This window comes from Cheilinus undulatus, linkage group 10 (assembly GCF_018320785.1).
Source record: "Cheilinus undulatus linkage group 10, ASM1832078v1, whole genome shotgun sequence".
In the NCBI taxonomy this organism is placed as follows: domain Eukaryota; kingdom Metazoa; phylum Chordata; class Actinopteri; order Labriformes; family Labridae; genus Cheilinus; species Cheilinus undulatus.
Window position 1 is genome coordinate 44,904,382 of NC_054874.1, and position 24,213 is coordinate 44,928,594.

The 24,213-nt window shown below is 38.1% G+C and overlaps 1 protein-coding gene across 2 annotated transcripts in view; it reads left to right on the forward strand.

Moving 5' to 3' along the window:
• arhgef37 (Rho guanine nucleotide exchange factor (GEF) 37) overlaps positions 1 to 24,213 on the forward strand; it is a 46,484-nt gene that overhangs the window by 10,989 nt on the left and 11,282 nt on the right. For both annotated transcript variants that reach the window (XM_041796920.1, XM_041796921.1), the window contains 10 exons: positions 4,211 to 4,713; positions 14,002 to 14,131; positions 15,910 to 16,057; positions 16,137 to 16,336; positions 16,436 to 16,566; positions 19,656 to 19,760; positions 21,176 to 21,289; positions 21,517 to 21,686; positions 23,098 to 23,245; positions 23,474 to 23,602. In XM_041796920.1, coding sequence (XP_041652854.1) covers positions 4,222 to 4,713; positions 14,002 to 14,131; positions 15,910 to 16,057; positions 16,137 to 16,336; positions 16,436 to 16,566; positions 19,656 to 19,760; positions 21,176 to 21,289; positions 21,517 to 21,686; positions 23,098 to 23,245; positions 23,474 to 23,602 — 1,767 coding nt within the window. In that variant the 5' untranslated portion in view covers positions 4,211 to 4,221. The remainder of the gene's footprint in view (positions 1 to 4,210; positions 4,714 to 14,001; positions 14,132 to 15,909; positions 16,058 to 16,136; positions 16,337 to 16,435; positions 16,567 to 19,655; positions 19,761 to 21,175; positions 21,290 to 21,516; positions 21,687 to 23,097; positions 23,246 to 23,473; positions 23,603 to 24,213) is intronic.

The following is a 24,213-nucleotide window of genomic DNA, read 5'->3' on the forward strand; positions in this document are numbered from 1 at the left end:
GCTTCATCAGTTGCTGATCATTGATATTTATTAACAGGGCTGATAATGGCCAATACTTGTGATTAACAGCTACATCAATGCAATCCTTATAGTAACTAAAACAGTCAAGTTTGGATTTAAATTAAGCACTATATGACAAATTATTCATTTGATACAAGTTTAAATTTCATTTAAGATTTTGGCTTCTCACGCTCTTAAAAAACAAGCATCAAATCTCGATTAAAGGAATATTGCACCACATTGCATTTTGCCTTTTTTCCATTAGTTTTGACGTGTTAAACAAAAATGTGAAACTACCTCAGTCATATGGGACCGCTCTGGTTTTGAGGAGTCGGCCTGAAACGATGCAAAATAACCTGTAGAATTTGCTACACTTGTGGCTGCCTCTCAAGATGATACAAGGGAGGAATTTTTCCCAGAAGTTTGAAATTCACACACATATAGTTGTAAAATCAAAGAATATTATGTCTGATAATTGTGATCTCAAATGCCAATTGAATCATCATTGTGGCAGATATATTTTTGTTAGATTTACTAAGTTTTGAGGTTTGATGCCCAGTTGTAAATCTCAGTTATCCCCATCTTTGGGTCACCATATGCCACTTAAACCCTAAACCCCTTTTGTTGGAGAGAAAAGATAATCTGTGAGGTTGGATTACAGTCACAATTACCTTCTTTTAAAGCTCTGAATCACAGTGGGCTGGGTCTTACTCCTGTCATTGTTATACAGTAGAGCTGGCTTTAAAGAAGTTACAATTTAAGATGTGTTGATTGGGAAAATTAGGCCTGATGCTGATGTTTTAAACACCAGTTTAGCTAATTACTGATACCGATTGTGATGGGATTTTTTCATTACTTATTCTGGTGTAACACTTCCTCAATGCCAACATTTTCTCTCATATTTGACCACAAAAACGGAGCATAGTTTAGAATAAAGTTGACTCGACATCAACAGATATACATCTGCTACTATTATTACTGGCATTGGTTCATGCCCACGTTACTTGTTGGTTGATGTCCGTCATAAGGATGGTATCAGCTGAGACTGATATGAAACCAATGCACTGGTGCATCGCTATTTTTGTGTTAAAGTCGTCAAAGTACTAGCTGTGTTGAATATCTAAAGCCGTGCGATATCAAGCCAACTCTCCCAGCTCTGCCAACAGTCGTGGCAGAATGTCAGTTCATACTGGGAGACTGAATCACTAGACGGTCTGATGGTCATGCACCACATGAGTGCTCACACTGTACGAGTAAAGTCGGGATGGACTGCGGCGAAAAATCTGTAGAGTTTCCTTTAAAAATGTCTCACATACTGAGGGTGAAGTTGTATTTAGTCATGTCCTCTCTGTCTCTCTTTCTCGCTCTATGTCTTTTCTCTCCCACACACTCAAACGACATCGCCATCTGTGTCAGTTTGAGGTCTGTGGGTTGGAATATTTCCTGCTTGTTTATTTCCTTTATGATAGCGGGGTGGGGGGACATTAGAAAGACATTTCTTCTGGTTTCCTGATAAATTAAGAAGCTGTCTGACAGTTTACAAATGAAAAAGAAAAAAAACAAAGTTGAGGATTCTGCTTGGGATTCTGTGCTCACTGTGGGAGTCTGGAGCAAGGTTATTATAGTTAACTAAATAACTAAAACTAAAATGTAAAAATCATTTTAGTAAACTGAAACTAAATAAAAACTAAGCTTTACAAATAAAATGAAAACAAACTAAAACTGTATTGTCTGCTTACAAAACGAACTAAAATAGAAGAGAATTAGGGGCAAAATCTCCTCATCTTTGTCTTTGATACTATCATAGTGACTGACATTAACACCTAAGCCTAGAGGGAGTAAAATCACCTGATTTGGTTGAAGATAACCTTACACAATGATCATTTTAGGTCTTGATTGTAAACAGACATTAAAGTTGAATAATTACAGTGAAAAGTAAAGAGTAAAAGTGAAGCCTTTTTAGTTTTTTCCCTTGGCAGGTATCCCACATTGTCAAAAAAAACCAAATACTAACACTAAAACTAATAAAAACTACACTAAAATGAAGAATTTTTGTGAAATAAAAACTAAACTAAACTAACAAACCAGCAGTAAGAACTAATCAAAACATCAAACATGTCATCTGGTCTGGCTGTAGTGGCGTCGTTGTCAGCCGTTGTATCCCTCTGCACGACAATTGAGGCATGATCTCACTGGAAGACAGCACGGCTTCTAAATAAGTCATGCAACTCAAAATTTGTGGCTAAATGGAACGAAATCCGTACAGTGTACGCCCAACTTTAAGCAGTCAGTGTACAGAAGATGATGTCATGCAGCTGTACAACTGCAGCTAACAATCACTAACATTGTTGATTGAACTTTGATTATTTCTCAGATGATAATAGCTTGAAGCAGCACCTGTTTGATCAAACTGATCAGTCAATCGTCAATACATTTGGCAGTGAATATTCCTCTAGTTGGCTTAATAACTGCTTATGTTACAGTGTGTTATGTTGTGGAATTTTTTTTTTGCTTTCCTGTTTGAAGGATCAGTGAAGTGCTTTTAGAAGGACAACGATGATCTCAGGATATCATGCTGTATCACGCTGTAATTAAAGTAAATCAAGTTTGTTATAGAGTGGGAGTGGATGATTTATTGATACAATAGTACTACATGTTATGTTTTTGATATTTTTGGGAGTGAAATAAGCTGCATATTGAACCATAAGTTCAATGGTAGTTAAGGAAATGTGTCTGTAAACCAGTACAGTAGGAAGTATGAAGATTTTTTATGTTATTTGGTTGACTTCTTATTTTGGACATGTGAATAAAGTCTAATAGAAAACTTAACAAAACCAGCCACCATATTCAAAACATAACTGAAAATTGTGTTGAAAAAGAAGAACTTGCTCACTCTCACTAATTCCCACCCTCTTCCTGCTTTTCAGAAACTTTCACACTAATATCTGTCCAGTGTCAGACCGTCAGAAAGTAAAGAATTGAAACATTTCTTTATCTTGTTATCAGTTGGTATCAGTGAAATACACAGCCATAGAGACAGGGAGGCTCTAGGGAAAGTCTGAACATGTTGCTGATGTTATTAGTAACTCTTCACAAAGATGTTATGGTGCAATCACTGGGTCAAAATAAAACTGCCATAGACAGCTGAATTATGTAAAGGCTCATTGTCACAGCGCTGGCAGTGTTATAGTCGCTCTGTGAACAGTTTGGCAGCCTCCCGCCGAGCCAACACGAGGTGCTCCAGCTCAGAGAATCCATGACAATACACACCCCCCCCTCTCTACATGCTGGTGTGAAGTAAACAGTATAAACAAAGCCACGTCATCTGGCACTCTGCTGCTGACTGCTGGGTTAGAGGTCTTTATATGAGTGTGAATCATTTCCCAGTGATACGGCTAGAGTCAGGGGGAGCACTGAGACATTATCTGCCAAGAAATTCAAGGAATGTTCCTACAGTAAGGTTGATTGGCAGCAGATGTTTAGAGAAACGTACAGTTCTTTTTTTGTTCACTTTTTCAGTCTTTAAATAAAAGACATGGTTGTGTAAGTAAAGGTTTTTTGTTACACAGAATTCCTTGAACACAGTAAAAATGATGCTGTACACTTTCATTCAGCTTCACATACAGAATAGGAGCTACAGGTTGGTTGAATCCAGGCCATCTATGCATATGAGATACAACCTATCACAGGCCCTCAGCACCCCCTAGTTTTTCTTTTTACCATGCTACTTTTATTTTTTACTTTTTTATTCCCTCGTTTTAAAGGTTAAAGTCTCATTTAAGATGAAATGTTATCAGAATTAGGAAACTGAGATCTAAGATTTCTTGAACTAACCTGATATTTTTCACTCAAAGTTGTCCTTCCTTGTCAGCATGGGTTATTGTAAATCTAGTGTTGTATTTCTGTTGCAGAGTAATTGAAGAAATTGGACACCTAGCAGCTGTTGCCCTTCACAAAGACAACTTAGAAAATCAGTGGCAGCATATCCTATTAAGATGTGAATGCTTAGGACTCTGCCATCTTTAAGGGGAATAATCAAGGGTTATTTTATATTTTCCACTCTTAACTGTTTATTAAAAACTTAGAATGACTGTAAAAGTGTTATATCATTGTCAGTGTATTTAACAGTGAATACAATAAAGGAAACGATCATAAACAGCAAAATTAGAGCTAAACATGTATTTATAATAACGTGTTTTTTCTCTGACAGTGATCTCCATCATGGAGGTGCCCCGGAGGCCTCAGCCCTCCTCCTTCTCCCTGGCTCTCCCTAAACCTGCTCTGTCTTCCCGCGGAGCTGCAGAGAAGGTCACCAAGAAGGATCTGATGACTGATAAAGTCCAGGACAAGATGGACCAAACCCCAAAGACTGATCAGCTGGGAGAGGAGACATTAAGTTTAGAAGAGGAGTCGAATGTGTCCGTCGTTGTGGAGGCACCAGCTGAGAGCTCAGAACTTGATGACACAGACACTTTAACTACAGGAACAAAACTTTCCTCACAGGATAGTTTCTCAGAGGAGAGCTCGATATCAGAGGAGAGGCTGGCTGAGGAGGCTAAAAGAAAGTCTGAAGAAGATGAAAAAGCAGCTAAAGAGAGGGCAGCTCAAAGACAGCTGTTAGCTATAGAGGAGCTGGTCATGTCTGAGAGGAATTACCTTCGACTGCTGCAAGTCAGCACAGTGACAATCAGGAGCAACCTGCAGAAACTACAGGTAAGAAAGGTGTTTGAAGCAGTAATTGATAGAAAAACATACTTCTGATAAAAGCGTTGTTGTTCTTTGGATTATTTGAGTGGATGAAAATAGATATTTGATGATAAAACTCTCAAACTGTATGTTTATTTTTCATTAATAAAACAAGACAAGCGAAAGGGCAAGCAGAGGTGAGTAGGAGGTCTGTAATGTATCATAAAATTAGTAAACCCATGAGGTTGAGGCCTGGTTTGTACTTCTGCATCAAATCTATGCCATTCTGGCCTACACCGTTATCAGCACTGCATACTTATGCGCTGGCGTCTCTACATTGCTCCTCAGTGCTCCACCCAAAAACTACTCAGTAGTGATGTTTTCATGCTTTGTCCTGGTCCAGCCGGCACATTTCTTTGTCTTTTGTAAAGAGGGAACCTAGAAACCAAAAACCAAGCATATTATGATAAAACTGGAGCTGATTAATATTGGGCAGATTTTACTGCAGTTATTGCAAAGAAGGAATGAGAAAAGACGTCGCAGGAGATGGGAATTACAGCTGTTGAATCAGCTGATCCAGAGAACAGGGGAATAATTGTATATTTACTTGTAAGCACATTTTAGGAGTTGTTTCATCATCTGTAGCTATTTATCTCACTCTCAAGCACAAACATTATTCTTGTAGGCATAACATAGACTAGCTGTCACCCAGTACTACCCAGTGGACCAATCACAGGGCTTGCAGTCTTGTTTTTGAAGAGGTCATGTCAGCTAAGTGTGTTGGACTGTGTGTAAGGTTCAAGTTAGGATGTGTAAAAGCCGTTCTGCATACCAAGGGCGACACAAATTGATGGAATGGAAATGCAAAAACTTTGGAGACAAAATTCTTACACGCCTTTCTATTAGGGCTGGGCAGTTAATTGCAGATTAGATTAAATTGCAGTATGGCCTGCCACAATTTTCAAATTGCAGAGAATGCAATATGTCTTTAACCTGAAATTTGTAAAAAAAAAAAAAGGAAAGTTTAATTGCAGCAGCGATTTTATGTTCTACACATTATGCAAACATTCAGGAGTCTTTTTTAGATTTTTACAGAAGTCCTTTTCTTATTTATGTCTATTTCTTTCTTAATCAAAATGAGAATAACGTAAAAACCCCTCTTCAATATCACAATTGGTTTGAAATTTGCAGTTAGAGCAAAAATCGTAACACATTTTTTTTGGTTTTCTTAATTATTTATCCCCCATTTTTAATCTAATATGGTGCAGATTATAATAAATAATGAATTATTGCTTGTAGTAAATGAACACAAGATGAGGAACCTACAAATAATGGCATATTAAATCGCAATTGCAATATTGGGGAGGAAAATCGCAATTCGATTATTTTTGCAAATTGTTCAGCCCTACTTTCTATGCACATTAGGAGCGATGCAATTTTCCAAATAAATTATGCACATTCTCAAAATCATTTGCACTGCAAAAGTTTGCAGTGTGTTTTAGACTATCCTATGAAACAGGTAAAAGGAAGATTTTGCCGTTCTGTTACTGTAACAGTACCTTCACACACAGGCAGGTGGTCCGTGCTGTTTTATTTTACTGCCATCAGCAGCTCTGCTCCCTGTTTGCAGCCAAGTTGGCTGGGAGGATGGACTGATCTTTCATTCATTCAATAAGCAAAATACCATTTGGTCATAAAAATGAGAGCACTTTCAAGGTTCGCTGTGAGGGGGGCACATTTGTGTTACAAGACTGGGCAGAGGAGTGATTTCAGTGAGCTGATTGACCCAGAGCAGTGATTAGCCATATGTCTGAGGTAAGAGAAGACTTTGTAGTTAAATTCCTTTGGTTTGGAAACAGCTCCATCTGTGCGGATAGTCCACTTGGTTCACATGTACACGTGTCAGGCTGTCTGGTGTCTGTCTCAATCTTTGCTTGGCTACATACTATCATATTTAAGCCTATGATAACTTAGCATAATATATAGATATATAGATATTGAGACGAAAAGGATTGAATGTGAGGACGTTTTTTTCTCTTCTGCCTCAAAACTCTTCCACCACAGGCACAGCCAGTGTTCTTATTGGTCAGATTAGCACTCGTCTAGAGCAAAACTTAAGAAAAATATACCATGATCCAAAAATGTATTAATTAATCAGTTCGACATAGCAAAACTACATTGCTGGTGTGAAAGCTTGGCACCACTACAAGGATGAAAAAATACTAGGTGCTCATTATCAGAGGTGTCAAAAGTATTCACATTCATTACTCAGGTAGAAGTATATATACTAGGGTTTAAAAAGACTTTTGTAGAAGTTGAAGTATCAACTTAAGCTTTTTACTCAAGTAAAAGTATAAAAGTACTGGTTTCAAAACTACTTAAAGTATAAATGTAAAAGTAATGTAAGGGGGAAAAAATGCCATTATGGACAAAAGTTTACGCTGCGCCACAGGGGCCTATAGTGCACTACCCCACCTCCCTAAAAAACATTTTTCTAAAGGCCATAATGACTGTAATGTTATATTAAAATGTTAATGTTGAAGAATTTGGGATGCAGCTGTTTCAGCCACATTTATTCCCATTGAAAATTAACGCATTTTAGTACAATGTAAATACTCTCAAGAACCATAATGTGTACTACCAACCTCCTCGCTGGTGCTTGGTTGGGACATTTCGCTCCAGTTCTCTGGAGTCTCTGCCACAGACATCTTCATACTAGGCTACATGCATCTGCTATTTCCTTGCTGGAGTGTGACGTGATTTGTGCCGTGCGCAGGTGCGATGGTTCGCGTACAAACCAATAGGGTGTTGGAATGGTATTATGTTTAAAGTTCTCATCCAACCACAATCAAATTCACTCTATCCGGATGACATGATTTATCTGGATAGGTTTTTGGGTTCTTTATTGGTTTTTTTTTTTTTTGAACGATGACATGCCAGAATGAAAACAAGCTGAAATGAAATAGCAGTAACAAGGCTATTTTTAAAATGTAAGGAGTAGTAAGTACAGATAATTGCTTGAAAATATAAGAAGTAGAAGTAAAAAGTAGGCTGAAAAATAATTACTCCAGTAAAGTAGAGATACCCAAAATTTCTGCTTAAGTAAGGTAACAAAGTATTTTTACTTAGTTACTTGAGACCTCTGCTCATTAATCACATGAATAAAATGTATCTGAGGTGCAAGGGCCTTTAAAATACATCTGGCTTAAGGCTTTTCTTTGTGAAAACTGTTAGTAAAGGCCGACTCAGGCTACACAATCTTTTGGGTCATTCACGACAGCACCATGTCAAACTATACAACAAAAATACTGTCCCATCTTGGCCGACAGCCTGGCCACACTACAAGAGTGATCCTGAACGCTCACCATATGCTGATGTCACCACTGTCTCCCCCGACTGAGTGTGAGATTACAGGTTGACGGGGCACGGGTCAAAGAGTGTCAGTCACTCTACAGCAAAAGCGCTAAGTGATTGTAGCGGTCTTTAGCTCATAAAAAAGGAAAATAAGAAACAATTATGGATTAGATTATGGATAACAGTTATGGATGTCTCAAGAGGAGGACAATATGGACTGGCTCTCCTTCAGATAGAACTTAAGGTATGACTGTAATAACGTAACTCAAATAAAATATAATTTACACATTAGTTTTAGGGAATAAAAGGGGATCAAAAGTGGTAAATCTTGTATATGATGACGCAAAGATAAGGAGCAAACACTCCTCTTGGTAGACATCAGGATTCACGTCTTTGACGTCAGGTCAGGGGGTCAAACTAGACGACAATGTACGAAAAATTCTGACATGCTAGTCTTGTTGAATCATGGTCGTGGGACGTCTTGGACGCGTTGTTATTTATGTCACAATACAAGATTACTTAGTCCTTCCCCACTCTCTAAATCTGGCCGAGTTTTGAGGATGAGCTGCAGCGTTGCAGTCGGGCTTAAATCTGGCTGAATTTGTTTGGTCTGAGCCGGTCTTTAGGTTGAATCTGTAGCTTTCATGGGTCTACTATCACCTTTGACTGTCCTCAGTTCAAACAACTCCTTTAATCACACCTGCTGCTGTGGGACAGTTATCCTCTTCATCTGCTCCATGCATCAATTATAACTAGGCCTGGGCAATTAATTGCAAATTAGATTAAACTGCAATATGGCCTGCTGCAATTTACAAATCACAGAAGTTGCAATATTTCTTTCACTTGAAATGTGTCAAAATACCAGTTAAATAAATCAATTTTTTTTTGCAGCGGCAGAGATTTTATGCACATAATGCAAACGTTCAAGTGTCCATTTTTTATAATGGTTCACAAAAATCCTCTGTATTGTGTTTTATGTATGTTTTTTTTAGTCAAAATGAGTGACGTAAAAATGATAATGCCCTTAAACAAAGCAAATGACATCACATTTGCAATACAAGCAAAAATAGTTAGCTCGTTGTCTAAAACTGATGAAGCCTAGCATTAAGCCATACCCCAGCTGCGATCAGCTGGTAGCCAGCCTCACCTCCCCCACCCCTCATTTATAGCTCAAAGCTTGTTGCACCCTCATATTCAGATTCATGCTACTATGGATTAAATGCTCCTGAAATATTTTCATTGTTTTCAGTACACATGGTCTTACTTAGGGAATTATTTATTGCTTGAATTTGTCAAAAAACACATAATTTTAACCTAAGAATAATCACATATTAAATCACAATCGCAATATTGGGGGAGAAAAATCATGATTAGATTATTTTTGCAAATCATTTAGCCCTAATGATAACTGCCCTAAAACTTTGTATAGCAAAAATGTAAGTTAAAGATAGTAAAGAAGTGCTGAAATTTGCATTAAGCTGCAGGATTAAAGCTAATCAGTTTATTTAAGGAGGGTTAGGATTAAACTATGGTATGTTCGGGTTGGCTCAGTAAGATGAACCTTTTTGAAGGTAAATAAGATATTATGATTTGTTAAGTGTCACACGAAGAAAAGGAAATTTGATTTTAGTATGAAACTTAAATAAACAGCTGTTTGGATTAGAAATGCGCTCGTTTCCCCAGTAATTTGAAAACGGTAGAGTTCAGTTAAAACATATAGTTGTCCCATTTTCTGATTAAACTGAAAAAGGACTAAAAGATAAAATTAAGATCAGGTACGAGAGAATGTCATTACCCAATTTCTAAAGAGATTATATTGAAATTCTCCTCCAATAATAAAGAATATCTGTAAAACAGAAAATAATTAAATAGCACATATAGCATCAGAAGTGTATGAAATAAAACACAAGTGTAAGTTTAGGAGGAAAGTAAAAAGTTGTTAAACCCCAGCCTCACCAGATTTTATTTTCTTGCTCTTTTCAACTTAAAATAATTATTTTTTTCCTGTACAGAAAGCTGTATAAATGCAAATTCACTCTGCAGAGTCAACATGATGAAATTACTGTGCTAATCACATTTATCACATTAAACTAATGCAATCATGATTTCTGTCCATTAGTGTGATCGTGTTGGCAGATTTACTTCTGTGTTTTCATTTTTAATGGTCGGACACCACTTTTAAATTAAACCTCTTAAATAAGACTGATGCCTTCATGCTCTGCAGCATCCAGGGGAGCGTTTCTGCAGAGGCAGCTCTATGGTTTATTATTGTTAACTTTTCATTATGGCTGATGCATTTCTCATTGCTGCTTAATAATCATTTATTATGCAGTAATGAAATGAGGCCTCGTAAAGCATAATGGAATAAAGCTTTATGGGCAGGAAAGACTGAGCAGTGCATGAGCGTTAAAATGATGATAATACACAGAGGGAATGCTAGATGAAGAAGAAGAGATATTATATATAAGAGATATTATGAAAAAGGTCTATCTGTGTTATGTGGCATTTGTAAAATTGAAAAAATAAAATCAGAGATGGGGTGAAAATGTGGTTAAAATGTGAATTAGGAATCTGACTAAGGGAGTAAACACAGCAGGAGAATAGCTAAGTGGAGCTGCAGACTGATGCCTCATAGCTTGGCAGAGAAAAAGAATAAATATGTGACTGAATGGGGCTATTGTGTGACAGGAAAAGTTGCTGGTTTGTCTTCGATGGTAATGTGCAGATTGTTCAGTCTTCCTGCACAACCCACTGTTCTCTTGTTATAACAGAATGAAGCCAAACAAAGCGGTGATTTATCAGCTGTGCAGGCACATATTTCTTGTAAGGGAGCAGAGACATGTTGCACAAGGGAGGCATTACATTTGCATAAGTAAATAAATACACAGTTCAGCATTACACTACAATTTTGTCTGGTGTAGAAAATAATACATTGTGTTAAATATGTTAGGTTGATTTGCTAGCATAATTTTTCCTTGACTATTAAAGTCAAAACTGGCATTCTTACTGTCTTGTAGCTTCATTGGCTTGAAAATTTCAAGCTTGCATTCCCACTTAGCTGTCTGGTTTGGTTTGGCTTGGGATGATAGGCAGTTATTTGCCTTCCCACAGTTAAAAGCTAGGTAGGGTACCAAAACGACTGATCCATACCATCCTACTTTTGTGGCACCCCTGTGTTGGGGCACCAAGCATACATATCTGACCCTTATGAGCGGAGCTAGCCTCACTGCAGTCCATCGATTGGTCAGTAGAATCTTCACTTCCCATTGGACAGCAGTAGTAATGAACTAACACAAAACACAGCATGTTTTGTCCTGAGCTGAACAGCTTCTTCTTTTTGTCATAAACATGTTTTTAAAGGAAATATACCATTTCACAGATAAACCCTAGATTTAACTTAAAGTTCAGTTCAAGACAATATACAAGCTATGGTGATGTCCTGTCCACAAACGTACCAGTTCTTGGAGTCAGCGACAGGTGCAGGCCGATGTTTTCTCATTTTTCCATTATCGTTGTTTTTATTAGACTTAAAAGCCAAAAGCATACCAAATGAAGAGCTGTTTTGGAGCTGGAAGACTGCTTTTATTAAGACCAGATACACCTTTATTCACCTTCCACTGGGGGGAATTTGGTTATTACAACAGCTCCACAAGAGAAATTGGCAATATATAACAAACGTCAGAAATTAGATGTCAAAAAAATACATAAATAAAATAAAAAAAATGTTATTTACATATTTACATGTGTACACCTTCACTTGTGGAAGGACCAAGACTAGATTGCATGGCACTGATGTGGAAGAGTGACTAAATTTTCAGGGAACATTGAACCTCTACCAATAATAACATAATTAATTTAATACAAAGAAAAATTGCATACTCTGGAAAGGTGGCTCCAACATCTTTTGAACTATAGGAGAATATACAATTGGTCGTATGTTGTACATATTTATACTCGTATACATACTAGGGCTGAACGATTTGAGAAAATAATCTAATTGCGATTTTTTTTCCCCAATATTGTGATTGCAATTTAATATGCGATTACTTCTTAAGTTCCTCATCTCATGCATTTTACAACAAGCAATAATTCATTCTATACTATAACCAACACCATATTTGATTGAACTAGGGCAGAATTTTTTTTTGAATATGTACTTATTTTGCAAATTTGATGTGAACTGTATTAAAGGAAATGATCACTTTTACACAGTTGTCATATTTAATAAGAAAAACACACAAAGATGAACAGAATTTGATTTTTTTGTACACTATTCTAAAAATATGGCACTAGAATGATTGCATGAAATGTAATACATAACATCTCTGCTGCAAAAGGGGTCCTAAAGTGGTATTTTGACACAAATTTAAGCTTTAAGAAATATTGCACCTACTGTGATTTGAAAACTGCAGCAGGACATATTGTGATTTAATCTAATTTTTGATTAATTGCCCAGCCCTAATACACACACACACATATACATATATATATACACATATAAAGCTATGGCCCCTAATGTATATGAGGTGTAGTTGAATTTCACCTGATGGTGTTGAAAACTTTGACAGTAGTTGGGATGAATAATCTGTGGTAGCGCTCCTTCTTGCAGGTGGGTGTAACAGTCTGCTGCTGCTGAAGAAGCTGCTCAGGTCCCCCACAGTGTCATGCAGAGGGTGAGAGGGTTTGTCCTTAATGGATATCACCTTTGCCAAATCCTCCTCCACAGAGTCCAGGGGACAGACCAGGACAGAACTAGCCCTCCATGCCAGATTATTCAGCCTTTTTCCATCCCTCTGTGTTTCCTCCTCCCCTGCAGACCACTGCAGCAGACTAAGCAGAGTTTAAAGATATGGAATTCTTAAGGAGACAGAGCTCCAATTGAAATGAGCAAGGCTAGACAGACATTGGCTGTGGAAATGTTAGAAAGATCAGAAATTACAACTCGGAACCCTCCAGACCTTGATCAAAATGTACCTTTACTGTACCATGAACATGTTATTGTATTATCTCTCTTTGGTCTGATTTGTACTAATAAGTCTGTTTTTGAATATGCATTTTGTTCATCTATTTGGTTTTCTTCAAGCATCTAAAGCCGGAAAATGATAAGTTGTAATATTATTGAAATCCTTAATTGGCCAAGTGCAATATTTAAGCACAGAAACTTAAATTAAGGGAAAATGTTTCACAACATTCATAAACAATTTTCTGAAATGCACAACATTTTCTACGCACACAAGGAAATTGTGCTTAATTTGAACAACACAGAAAAACAGTTTATTTTTCAATACAGTCATGGAATGTAATAAAAAGATAATGTGATTAAAATGTAATGAAGAAAAGATTCTTACCATGGGATATTTGCAGTATAATTTTGTGGAAAAAAAAGCTACAAACCTTTTTTTGGGTGAATATCTGAGTTTGTTGGAAAAACAATCACTTTCACATTCTATTTGTGTTTTCTATGTGTGTTTTATTTCCAGAAATATAGTTCATTAAGAAGAAGAATATATGGATTATTGGGGCACATTAAGGACCAGGTCAAATGTCTTTAAAGTTTCTCCTGAAATGAAACAAGGATTAAAATGGAGTCAGGTTTAATGGGAGTTCTGAAAAACAGGAAGGTTTTTTTTAATGGAGTCCAGAACATCAACAGTGAAACAAGGTGGCAGCATTTTTGTGCCTTTGACTTCATTAAGATAGGACAGTAGTAAGAATGAGAAATCAGAGAAAGTGGGGAATGACATGCAAAAAAGGAGCCACAGCTTGGGCTTGAACCCCAAAGGCCTTTGTGGGTTGCGACCTAACTACTAACCCTTCTGTGTTCTGCAGTGGTGATATGTTTTGCTGGAGTAAAATAATAGTATGAAGATGTGTGTTTGTCTAATTTGAGTGAAAATTTGATCATAAAAATGTTTGATCTAGAAGTTGATTCATGCATATCTGTTCTTCTGCCCACTACAGCCCCCTCTTGCCAACCTAGACAGCATGTTTCTGTACATAGAGGACGTGATCAACGTCTCAAGTCGCCTCCTCAGTCTGTTGGACCAGAAAAAGGTCCAACCTGGAGATCCTCACTATCTGGAGACTCTCTGTAAGAAAGAAAACTTTGACTTGCTTCTTTGAAATTTGGTATCATGCACAAGTTTCTTATCACACTGACAGATATTATCAGAATGATCTTGTAAAATGAGCTAAATTATCCAGGAAGTGGTGAAGCTGCTGCTAGTTTCAGTGATGTCTTCCTCTGTATGTCAGTGACTTTGAACACACTATCTGACAGGAAACACAATCTTCACACATCTTGTTGTCAGAGCCTGTTTTCGCATTCAGACCATCTCACACTGACAGTTTTAGGCAGAGGATTTGGTCAGGGGAAGTTTTCAAGTTTGATGCAAACTAACTATGAAACCAAAGTTGGATGTATACGTTTTTGTTGACATATAAACACATTGTTAAAACAAATTGAAAAAGACAGAGATTATGGGATTTGCAGGAGACATTCCCTATGCCTTCACAGAAAGGTAGTCAAAAGAAGTAAACTTAAAGTTTCCCCCCACTTTGACTCTGTTTTATAATGGATATTGTGATTTTCTTATTGTATTTGCCTGTTTTTAATGCTACTTGAACTGTGATTAGTGACCACATTAAACTTCCAAAATATGAAATCCTTTCTACATGATTAAATGAATTGTTAAAAGAAAGGTATAACTTATTTAGTAGTAAAAGAACCTCTGATTTGTTTCGTCTCTTCGCATAAAAAGTCACTGCACTATACAACAGGGGTTGGCAACGAGTGGTCAGGGGTCCACATGTGGCCTTCCTGTAAATATCAATGAACTGAAACATCAAGAAAACATTACAAAATCAACCATGACTACAAGAAAAATAGAAATACAGTCATTTGCATAAGTTTTAGGCACATTGGCCGCTTAGGACTCATCATGGGGCCCGATGGGCCACAACCCAGGCTGGAGAGGAAGAGGAGGGCAAGTCAAGCTCTACACGTAGACGCACTGGTGCCGCTCAGCAGCAAAGATCAAGCTCGATAGTATCTCTTTTGTCCAGACCTTTTCACCCCTGGTAACACACTTTGAAAGCGCCAACAATATATGGACCCTTGGGCATCCGCAGCAGAACCAGGGGCTCATGGCAACCCTACTACCTGCCTGGACAGTACCCTAGGCTGTGCTTACTTGCCATATCCATCCCTTACTCCGCCCTAAAGGTGTGGACTTTGTTTTGTCATCAGACTATTTTCCCATGCTCCTTGTAATGTGCAAGGACATCCAGAGCATGACCAGGGTTGTGCCAATCCTCAGTCCCACCCGATGGTGCCCTCACATGGGCTTACTCGCCATTACACTCTTTAATCCAGCCTCAGTTTTTGGCTCAAACATGCCTAAAAGTTCTGCATTGTACTGTGTATCATTTACAATCTTTGATTCCTGCGATATATGTTTAGCTCTTAGCATGAAATTGGTGAAGTATTCTGCTGCATTTTTTATCAAGGAACTATTCTATATGCATCACTTAATGTATTGTTGAAAAAAAAAAATCCTAAGAAAAAAGGTAAAGTAAAAACGATGGTAATTATACTGAAAAATCATGTAAATTTAGCTTTAATTCTGTTTTGCACATTTAATCAAGTAAAACTGCGTGCATATGAGTTTAAAAATGTAAATGTTAGTTTAATAAATTCTGCTGGAAGCTATATTTGTTTCTTTTGTTCATTTATGTGTAATTATAATTGTTGAATTGAGTGAAACCTACAATTTAAAGAAATGTGGTCCTGTTGCAGAGAGAATAAAATCAGTGTAGCTCCCTGGAATGACACCTTACATGTGTTTTTTTGCTTTTCTTTCCTGGCAGGTGATTCATTCCTCAGCCTGTCCTCAGATATTGAAGCGGCCTATAAGGAATACCTGGCTAACTACAACCACGTTACAGTGGTAGAGAACAGCTACAAACAGAAGGAGGCGCTCTGGAATGAAATTGTCAGAGTCATCAAGACCTCAGCGTAGGTTTTTGTCATTTTCTGTTGTTTGGTAGTAGTAGAGAAGGATTAGCAATAGTCATAACACTTGGTTTATCTGTAGGCCTGAAGTGAACGCCACTTCTTTGAGTTTCTTCCTGGTGATGCCGGTGCAGAGGATCGCTCGTTACCCTCTCCTCCTTCAGACCATCCAGAAACACACAGAGAAAAGTCACCCAGCATATGCACTTCTGGAGCAGACGGCAAACACCTCCATTGCTCTCAACTGTCGTATCAATGAGTACAAACGCTTCAGAGAAGTTGGTGAGACCTAAAATCAATTCATGTCATGCTGTATGTTCCAGGGGAATATATATGGAGGTAAAATGGAAGGTCTTTACATCTCTCATTGTCTTATTGTAGCCGACAAATACAAGAAAACAGAAACTCTGACAATAAAAGACAAGATCAACCGCCTCAACACCCACAGCATCGCTAAGAAGACGGCGAGGATTAGCCAGCACTTCAAACACGAGGCTGGAATTGCTCCTAAGGTAAGGTCGAAGGTTATTGGTACTAGAGTAAATAATGTCTTTAGAGCTGCATTGCTTTAGGACAGGAAAGCAAAGGGAAGTTAGACGTTTCAAAGACGTACCAAACCCACGAGAATCAAACAGGCAGCATGCTAGTCATGTTTAAGACTGTCAGAGGTCATTTTTCAAGGCTTCTGTACACGCTGTCCCTCCAGCTAGTCTTCTGTAGTCAATGATTAATCAGACAAGTGAATAACAGGCAGAGAAATATGTATAATATGACCTTTTACTGGCTCTGATGTTTGCTTTGTCCTGCTGCTCTGTGCTTTGACTGGTCACACCTCTCAGTCTGATAAGGTTTCTAAGCTCTTACCTTAAAATCTACTCTCTACGTAGCTGTTCTTTATCAGACAGTTAAGGTTCATGACTTGAAGACTGCAAATAGATGTATAAAATTGACAATTTTCAGGAGCCTGTTTATATTTTTTATTGAGAACATATCAAAAAAGGAAAATTGTAATTTTAGAAAGGAAAACAATATCACAGATTACTTAGAGGACAAACAATGTGACGAATTTTGAACTTGAATCAAAATAGACCTTTATATGAGTGCTGGTGTTGAGCTTTGTACTCATATGATATGCTAAAGGCTCTCAGAAGGCTGCTACTCAAAACAAATAACTTTATTGTAGACAATCTGACATGACTATAAAGAGCAACTGATTTGCGTATGACCACTGTATACTGTTTTTATAACTACGGTGTTATATTCACTCAATATAACATGCATTAATGTGCAGGACTTGTAGATACAGTGGATATAAAAAGTCTACACACCCCTGTTTAAATGCCAGGTTTTTGTCATGTAAAAATATTACATCAAGATAAATAATTTCACAACTCTTTCCACCTTTAATGTGACCTATAACCTGTACAACGCAACTGAAAAACAAACAAACCTTTCAGGGAGGTGAAGTAAAAATAAACAACTGAGATAATGTGGTTGCATAAGTGTGCACACCCTTTTATAACTGGGGATGTGGCTGTGTTTAGATTTAACCAGTTACATTCAAACTCGTGTTAAACTGGAGTCAACACACACCTGTCAACAATTAAAGTGCCTCTGATCAACCCCAAATAAAGTTCAGCTGTTCTAGTAGGCTTTTCCTGACATTTTTGTAGCCACATCTTCCAGCACAAGCCATGGTCCGCAGAGAGCTTCCAAAGCATCAGAGGGATCTCATTATTCAAAGATATCGGTCAGGTGAAGGCTACAAAAGAATTTCCAAGGAATTAAATATACCATGGAACACAGTGAAGACCGTCATCATCAAGTGGAGAAAATATGGCACAACAGTGACATCACCAAGAACAGGACGTCCGTCCAAAATTGATGAGAAGATGAGAAGAAAACTAGTCAGGGAGGCTGCCAAGAGGCTGACAGCAACACTGAAGGAGCTGCAGGAATTTCTGGCAAGTACTGGCTGTGTAGTACATGTGACAACAATCTCCCGTCTTCTTCATATGTCTGGGCTATGGGGTAGGGTGGCAAGACGGAAGCCTTATCTTACAAAGAAAAACATCCAAGCCCGGCTTAATTTTGCAAAAAGACATCTGAAATCTCCCAAACGCATGTGGGAAAATGTGTTATGGTCTGATAAAACCAAGGTTGAACTTTTTGGACATAATTCCAAAAGGTATATTTGGCGCAAAAACAACACTGCTCATCACCAAAAGAACACCATACCTACAGTGAAGCATGGTGGTGGCAGCATCATGCTTTGGGGCTGTTTTTCTTCAGCTGGAACTGGGGCCTTAGTCAGGGCGGAGGGAATTATGAACAGTTCCAAATACCAGTCAGTGTTGGCACAAAACCTTTGGCCTTCTGTTAGAAAGCTGAAGATGAAGAGGAACTTCATCTTTCAGCACGACAATGACCCAAAGCACACATCTAAATCAACAAAAGAATGACTTCACTGGAATAAGATTGAGGCTTTGGAATGGCCCAGCCAGAATCCAGACCCGAATCCCATCGAACATCTGTGGGGTGATCTGAAGAGGGCTGTGCACAGGAGATGCCCTCGCAATCTGTCAGATTTGGAGTGGTTTTGCAAAGAAGAGTGGGCAAATATTGCCACATCAAGATGTGCCACGCTGATAGGTTCCTACCCCAAAAGACTGAGAGCTGTAATAAAAGCCAAAGGTGCTGCAACAAAGTATTAGTTTAAGGGTGTGCACACTTGTGCAACCAGGTTATTTTAAGTTTTTTATTTTATATTTTTCCCCTTTAAAGGTTTCAGTTTGTTTTTCAATTGCGTTGTACAGGTTATAGGTCACATTAAAGGTGGAAGAAGTTGTGAAATTATTTGTCTTGCTGTCACTTTTTTACATCACGAAAACCTGGCATTTGAACAGGGGTGTGTAGACTTTTTATATCCACTGTATGTTTGGGCCAAAAATTGAGGCTGAATCAAGGCGTGTAATGAGGAGTAAGCCCGCCTGAGGGCAGGAAGGATGATTGACAGAACCCATGCCTAGCTCTGAATGTCTTTGCATATTACCAGGGGCATGGGAAAATAACCTGTGGATTTTGTCATTTTTTTCCAACACCATGAGGGGGGAGCAAAGGTTCATTATGCTCTACATATGAAAATAGATGAGTGCATTTTAAACGTTACAACTGTCATTGCTCTCATACTGACGTGCGTCTGTTATGTTGGAGTGGACATTGAAAAACGAATCCACTAGATGCCTCTCTAGTAGCTGAGTAGCTCACAGAGCTACTTTGAAGCTGCTCTGTCCATCCCATAGACTAAACAAAAACAAAAAAAAACAACTGAATACTTGAAGGGTGTCATTTGCTCTGAAGTGCTGGCATAGGAGAGTGTGGAGGACACCAGTACATGTGAAATTGGGGGTTGCGACTCAAAAAGGTTGAGAACCACTGGTCTAGGGTACTGTCCAGGGAGGGTGTAGGGTTGCCAGGAGCCCCTGGCTCCAGGCAATAAGAGCAGTTTTGAGGCACAAAAATAGTAGAAAAGTGAGTTTACTATGCATCTATACAAAGCATGTTATGAAACATCATCTGTACGTTTGTCTTTGTGCTCTAGCTGGTGGATGAGGAGTTTGACGCCCTTGAAGGTTTCTTTTATGTCCTGGAGCATGGGATCCTGGAGCTCCTTGAAAACGTAGAGATGTACCTTCACCACTTACAGGTAGGCAATTTTATACTAGCTTAAACATAGTACCTCAATTAAACTTGTTCTGTATATATTTTTAAACCTATTTCTTTTTGTAATGTTTTGGATGGAAATGAGCCATTGTGTGCAGCAGTTATAAAGTACTAAGTGATTACCAAATTAAAATTGTATGATTTTAAGGAACATTGCACGTCTGCACAACCCTGAAGGCAAGAAAGTCAGACTATTGTGTGTTTCTGGTTTGAATAAAATCAAGGACTGTTTTGGAAGGGCAGAATAAATATCCTGTTTTCTCTCTGGAATGGTTATTTGCCTTGAGCAGTGCATAAACCCCAGATGTTTTTCCTTTTCTATCTAAATGGCAATAAGAAAAACAAATAGGTGTTTGTTTTTGTCTTTATATTCACACTGTGTCCTTTGTGAATTCTAAAAACTGCTGGATACATCTCACATGAGTGAATAAGGTGATTCCTGGAAGTATGTGAGAAAGATATGATCCTAAAGTTCATTAAAATGACTAAAAGTGACAGCTGAGCACACAATGATTTGTTAGTACCTGTGCTGCTTTTGTTTATTTCAAACCCCTAAGAGAGAGTTTGCAAATTTGATTAACAGAGGCATCTAACCCTGATAACATATAGCATTATTTTTATGGATTTCAGCTTGTGTTGCCTCTTGGACAAAAAGAGCTCTTGAGGCTCTTTTTAAAACTGTGTCTGCTGTAATAAAAATTTGAAAATTTTAATTTTTTATCCCTTTTTTGGATGTAAGATTGTCATCTTGTAATTTTGACCATGTGTATCAGTAAGTTTAAATCAACTCTTCATTGTGTTATATAAAACACTCTACATGTTTTCCTGTAATAATTTCCCCCAAAAAGTTATCAGCATGAGAAGTAAATAACCAGTAGGTGTGCTAAAGAACATCAGCAGGTCTTGACTAAAGAGTGAAGACATACCATACAGTATCCATATAATTTCAAACACCACAAACTTGCCTAAAACCTGAACTTGTGATGCTGGAGAAATGGAACATGTTGGACATAGCTCTGTATTTATTCTTGTACATGTTTATGAGTCACACTGTGTACACTCAGAGGCTCCAGAGGTCCTCAAAGCACAAACACAAGTTCCTGCATACATTTCCACTCTAAAATTAGCCTCTGGTAAAGTTTTTCCTCTTTCCCTGCCCAACCAACAAAGATCAGCTCTATATTCAACCTTTTTTGTCAGATTTTCCTTCTAATATAAAGCCTGTTCTTTCCAGGACCAGGAAAAGTTGCCATCTTGCTTGGTTAATTTAACTTTTTGTTAATCAAAAAAAGCTGCTATTAAGACTTGGCAACTAATTTTGAACCTTGAAGATTATAACAAACAGCACTCTCAGAAGTAAGCATGGCTTATAGGATCTCCTCATAATTTTGTCTGCAGGGGTTCCTGGCCTGTAAAACAGAGGAGTTTGACTTTGATCTGGATGGAGAGAAGGCACCTATCTGCTACAAGGAGATCACTACAGCTCTCAGACAGTGGATTCTTCCTACATTTGTGAGTCTACTCATCTTACCCAGTGGTGCTTTAATTCTTTACTTAGGATGGATAGGCTTTAAAAGAGCATATCTACATGGAAATGTGAGCTAAGAAAACTGGCAAGCACGAGAACTCCATAATTAAACACACTTTTTGTGCAGAATTGACCCTGCATATCTGGCATGGCTGATGCACAAACCTGTGCTGCATTTCTGTAATGATAAACATCATCTGTTTCCATTCAGGAGAAAAGGCTGAGGACATTAATCCACAAGCCACTGTGTGCACTTCGGGACCTCCTGGTAGGTCCGAGGAACCTGATCAGGAAAAGGCTGGACAAGCTGCTAGACTATGAAGTGATCTGTGAGAAGTCCAACCTGAGCTATGAGGAGCAGGCGGTGGTCAACACATACAGGTAGAGAGATGAAGAAGCTTTGGATATAGACATAAATGTGGTGGGGTCAGTCCACATAACATTTAAATTCATTTGGGATTTTTTAACTGTTTTGTCCAAATTCTTTGAACTATAAATAAGAAATTCAATCTTGTGTTGTCTTAAGTACGCATGCACACTGACGCCCAAATGTTAATGTTTGTCCTAATTTTTTTGGAACAGGTTTGATTTTTTTTGTGTTTTTTGTATCAGTCAAGGTCATTTAAACAAGTGACTTATCAGAGCAGCGCCTGCTTGTAGTAGTAAATAAATAAAGGGATAGATTTGCATTCACAGACTAAATTAAAAAGTTGTTCTACATCTCTTCAACTTGGCACAGCGCTATGATGCACAAGCTGAGATCTCATAGGATGGACAGGAAGGAGTGGCAGAGCAACAGGCTCATCCTCACTGCTTATTTTCACCTAAGTTCAACACAATTTTTACGGGGAATACAAATAACCAGCAACAGACTCTGTGTGCAGGGGTTGAGTGTGTGACGTGTTTTTTTTAGATTATGGATCTGAAAAACACATCTTAAAATGACAGATCAGTGCGCAATGAATTTAAATGCTGTGGTCTGATGCTGAAAAATGCAAAAAATAGTAAGAGAAACTGAAAAAAACAACCAAGATTTTGGCGTGAATTTAACCACAAGAAAGGATCTTGCTATGGATTCTAAAAAATTGTAAGGAGACAGTAAAAACTCCACATCACAAGGTCCAGATGAATGTGGCTTGTCCACTGAGCTGTTTGTGAATTTTAAAGTGAAATGAGACATTCAGGAGCAGTGCTGGACTAATTTTTCATCACTATAGCAGAAGGAAGACCAATACCATGGTGACACTAAAACTTGTAGTTCATGAAAAAAAAAAAGGGATTTAATGCACATGCTACAGACCTTAATCTTATCGCAATGGATGCATTAATGCTGAAATCCCTTCTTTGAAGAAATATTGTTACTGCTTTCTGAAGCTGGAATTCTGTTTTAAGATGGAAAAGTTTTTTAATGTGTGTTTATAGACCCTCAAGTTCTCAACTAGCCAGAACCTTTTATTCTAATGGGGCCATTTACTTACTTATGTATTTAATTGTTAAATACTTTTGATTAAAAGACTGAAAGTAGCAAGGATAACATGTATTTCATTGTAGTCACTAAACATGACCATTGATTGGAGCAAAACTGAACTGAAGTAAATTAAGAATCTGTCTTTGAAAGACCAGACTGTGGTTTTATTTCAGACAGAATTTAGGATTGTCATAAAAAAGGAAAGGAATGATAAATAAAAGGGAGCGAAAAAATTGGTTAAAGTCAGTGCTGAACTAAATTTCCTTGTTATTAAGTATAAAAGAGAAATTACTAAAGTGCTTCTCTCCTCTCCTCTCCTCACAGAACGATGAACACGTTGCTCCTCAATGAGCTCCCTCAGTTTAACGGGTTGGCTCTGCAGATGATCTGGAGCATGTTGGGGACATTCAGCTGTCTGCACAAAGACCTCGCCTCAGATATGGAGCAGTTATTCCAGAGCTTTGCACAGCAGGTATTTGTAGATCCATGCACAGATGCTAGACCAAAGCAGGAAAAATAATCTTTTACAAGGTTATCAGTTTTTAACACATCACTCAAATTCTGTGTCAGTTATCCTAGCAGTTAGTAAACATCATGATGCTTCTTTATTCCTGTGAAGATATAAAGATCGCTGATTTTCATGGATGAAAATTTATACTTATGTAGTTACAGCTTCTCTCTCTCTTTCTGCCCTCTTTAGCTTCCTCACAGCTCTCTCAACCCCAAAGCATTCTGGGAGTGGGCAGAGTCTGCAGTGCTAGAAGGTGCAAGGAGGCTGGAGACTTTGTGTCAAAGTGTACAGGAAACACTAAATGCCCCAGTTGACCAGGTTAGTATGGGGATAAAACAGTTGTTGTGTCACAGTGTGCTTTGTTAAGTTGTAGACTGAGCGTGCTCAGATTTAACATGTGTGTCTTTTCACTGCATGAGCCCACTAAAACCCAAGATTAGCCTTAAAACATCAAATGTCCTCTGACAGAAATGTTGGTAAACCATTTGCAGAACAACAAATTTAAAACAGCTGTTAGCACAGCAGTGTTTGGACACATGACCGCCATCACACTTCAGACTTTTAGCATATAAATCCAAGCTGCAGCAAGAACAGTGACCTCTTAAGAAAGTTACTTTACTGTCAGTTTGAAGAATATTCTTGGACAGACAATCTTAGGCAGTGTGTGCCACTGGAATAAAATGAAAATAAAGGCACAAAAGGTCCGATTGACAACCAGATTTGGGCCTTAATTTTTCCCCTCTTGGTTTCATGTAGTAATTAGTCTGATGAAACAACACATCTGTTAACATACACTCCTCCTACTTACCTCTCTAGTCACATTCCTTAAACCTGCCCGGCAACTTGAATTAATAACCCATAGAAGGAGCAGGTCTGCACGGCCACGTCATGTTTTGTTTGTCTTTGTAATAACCTCAGGTGAGTTTAGA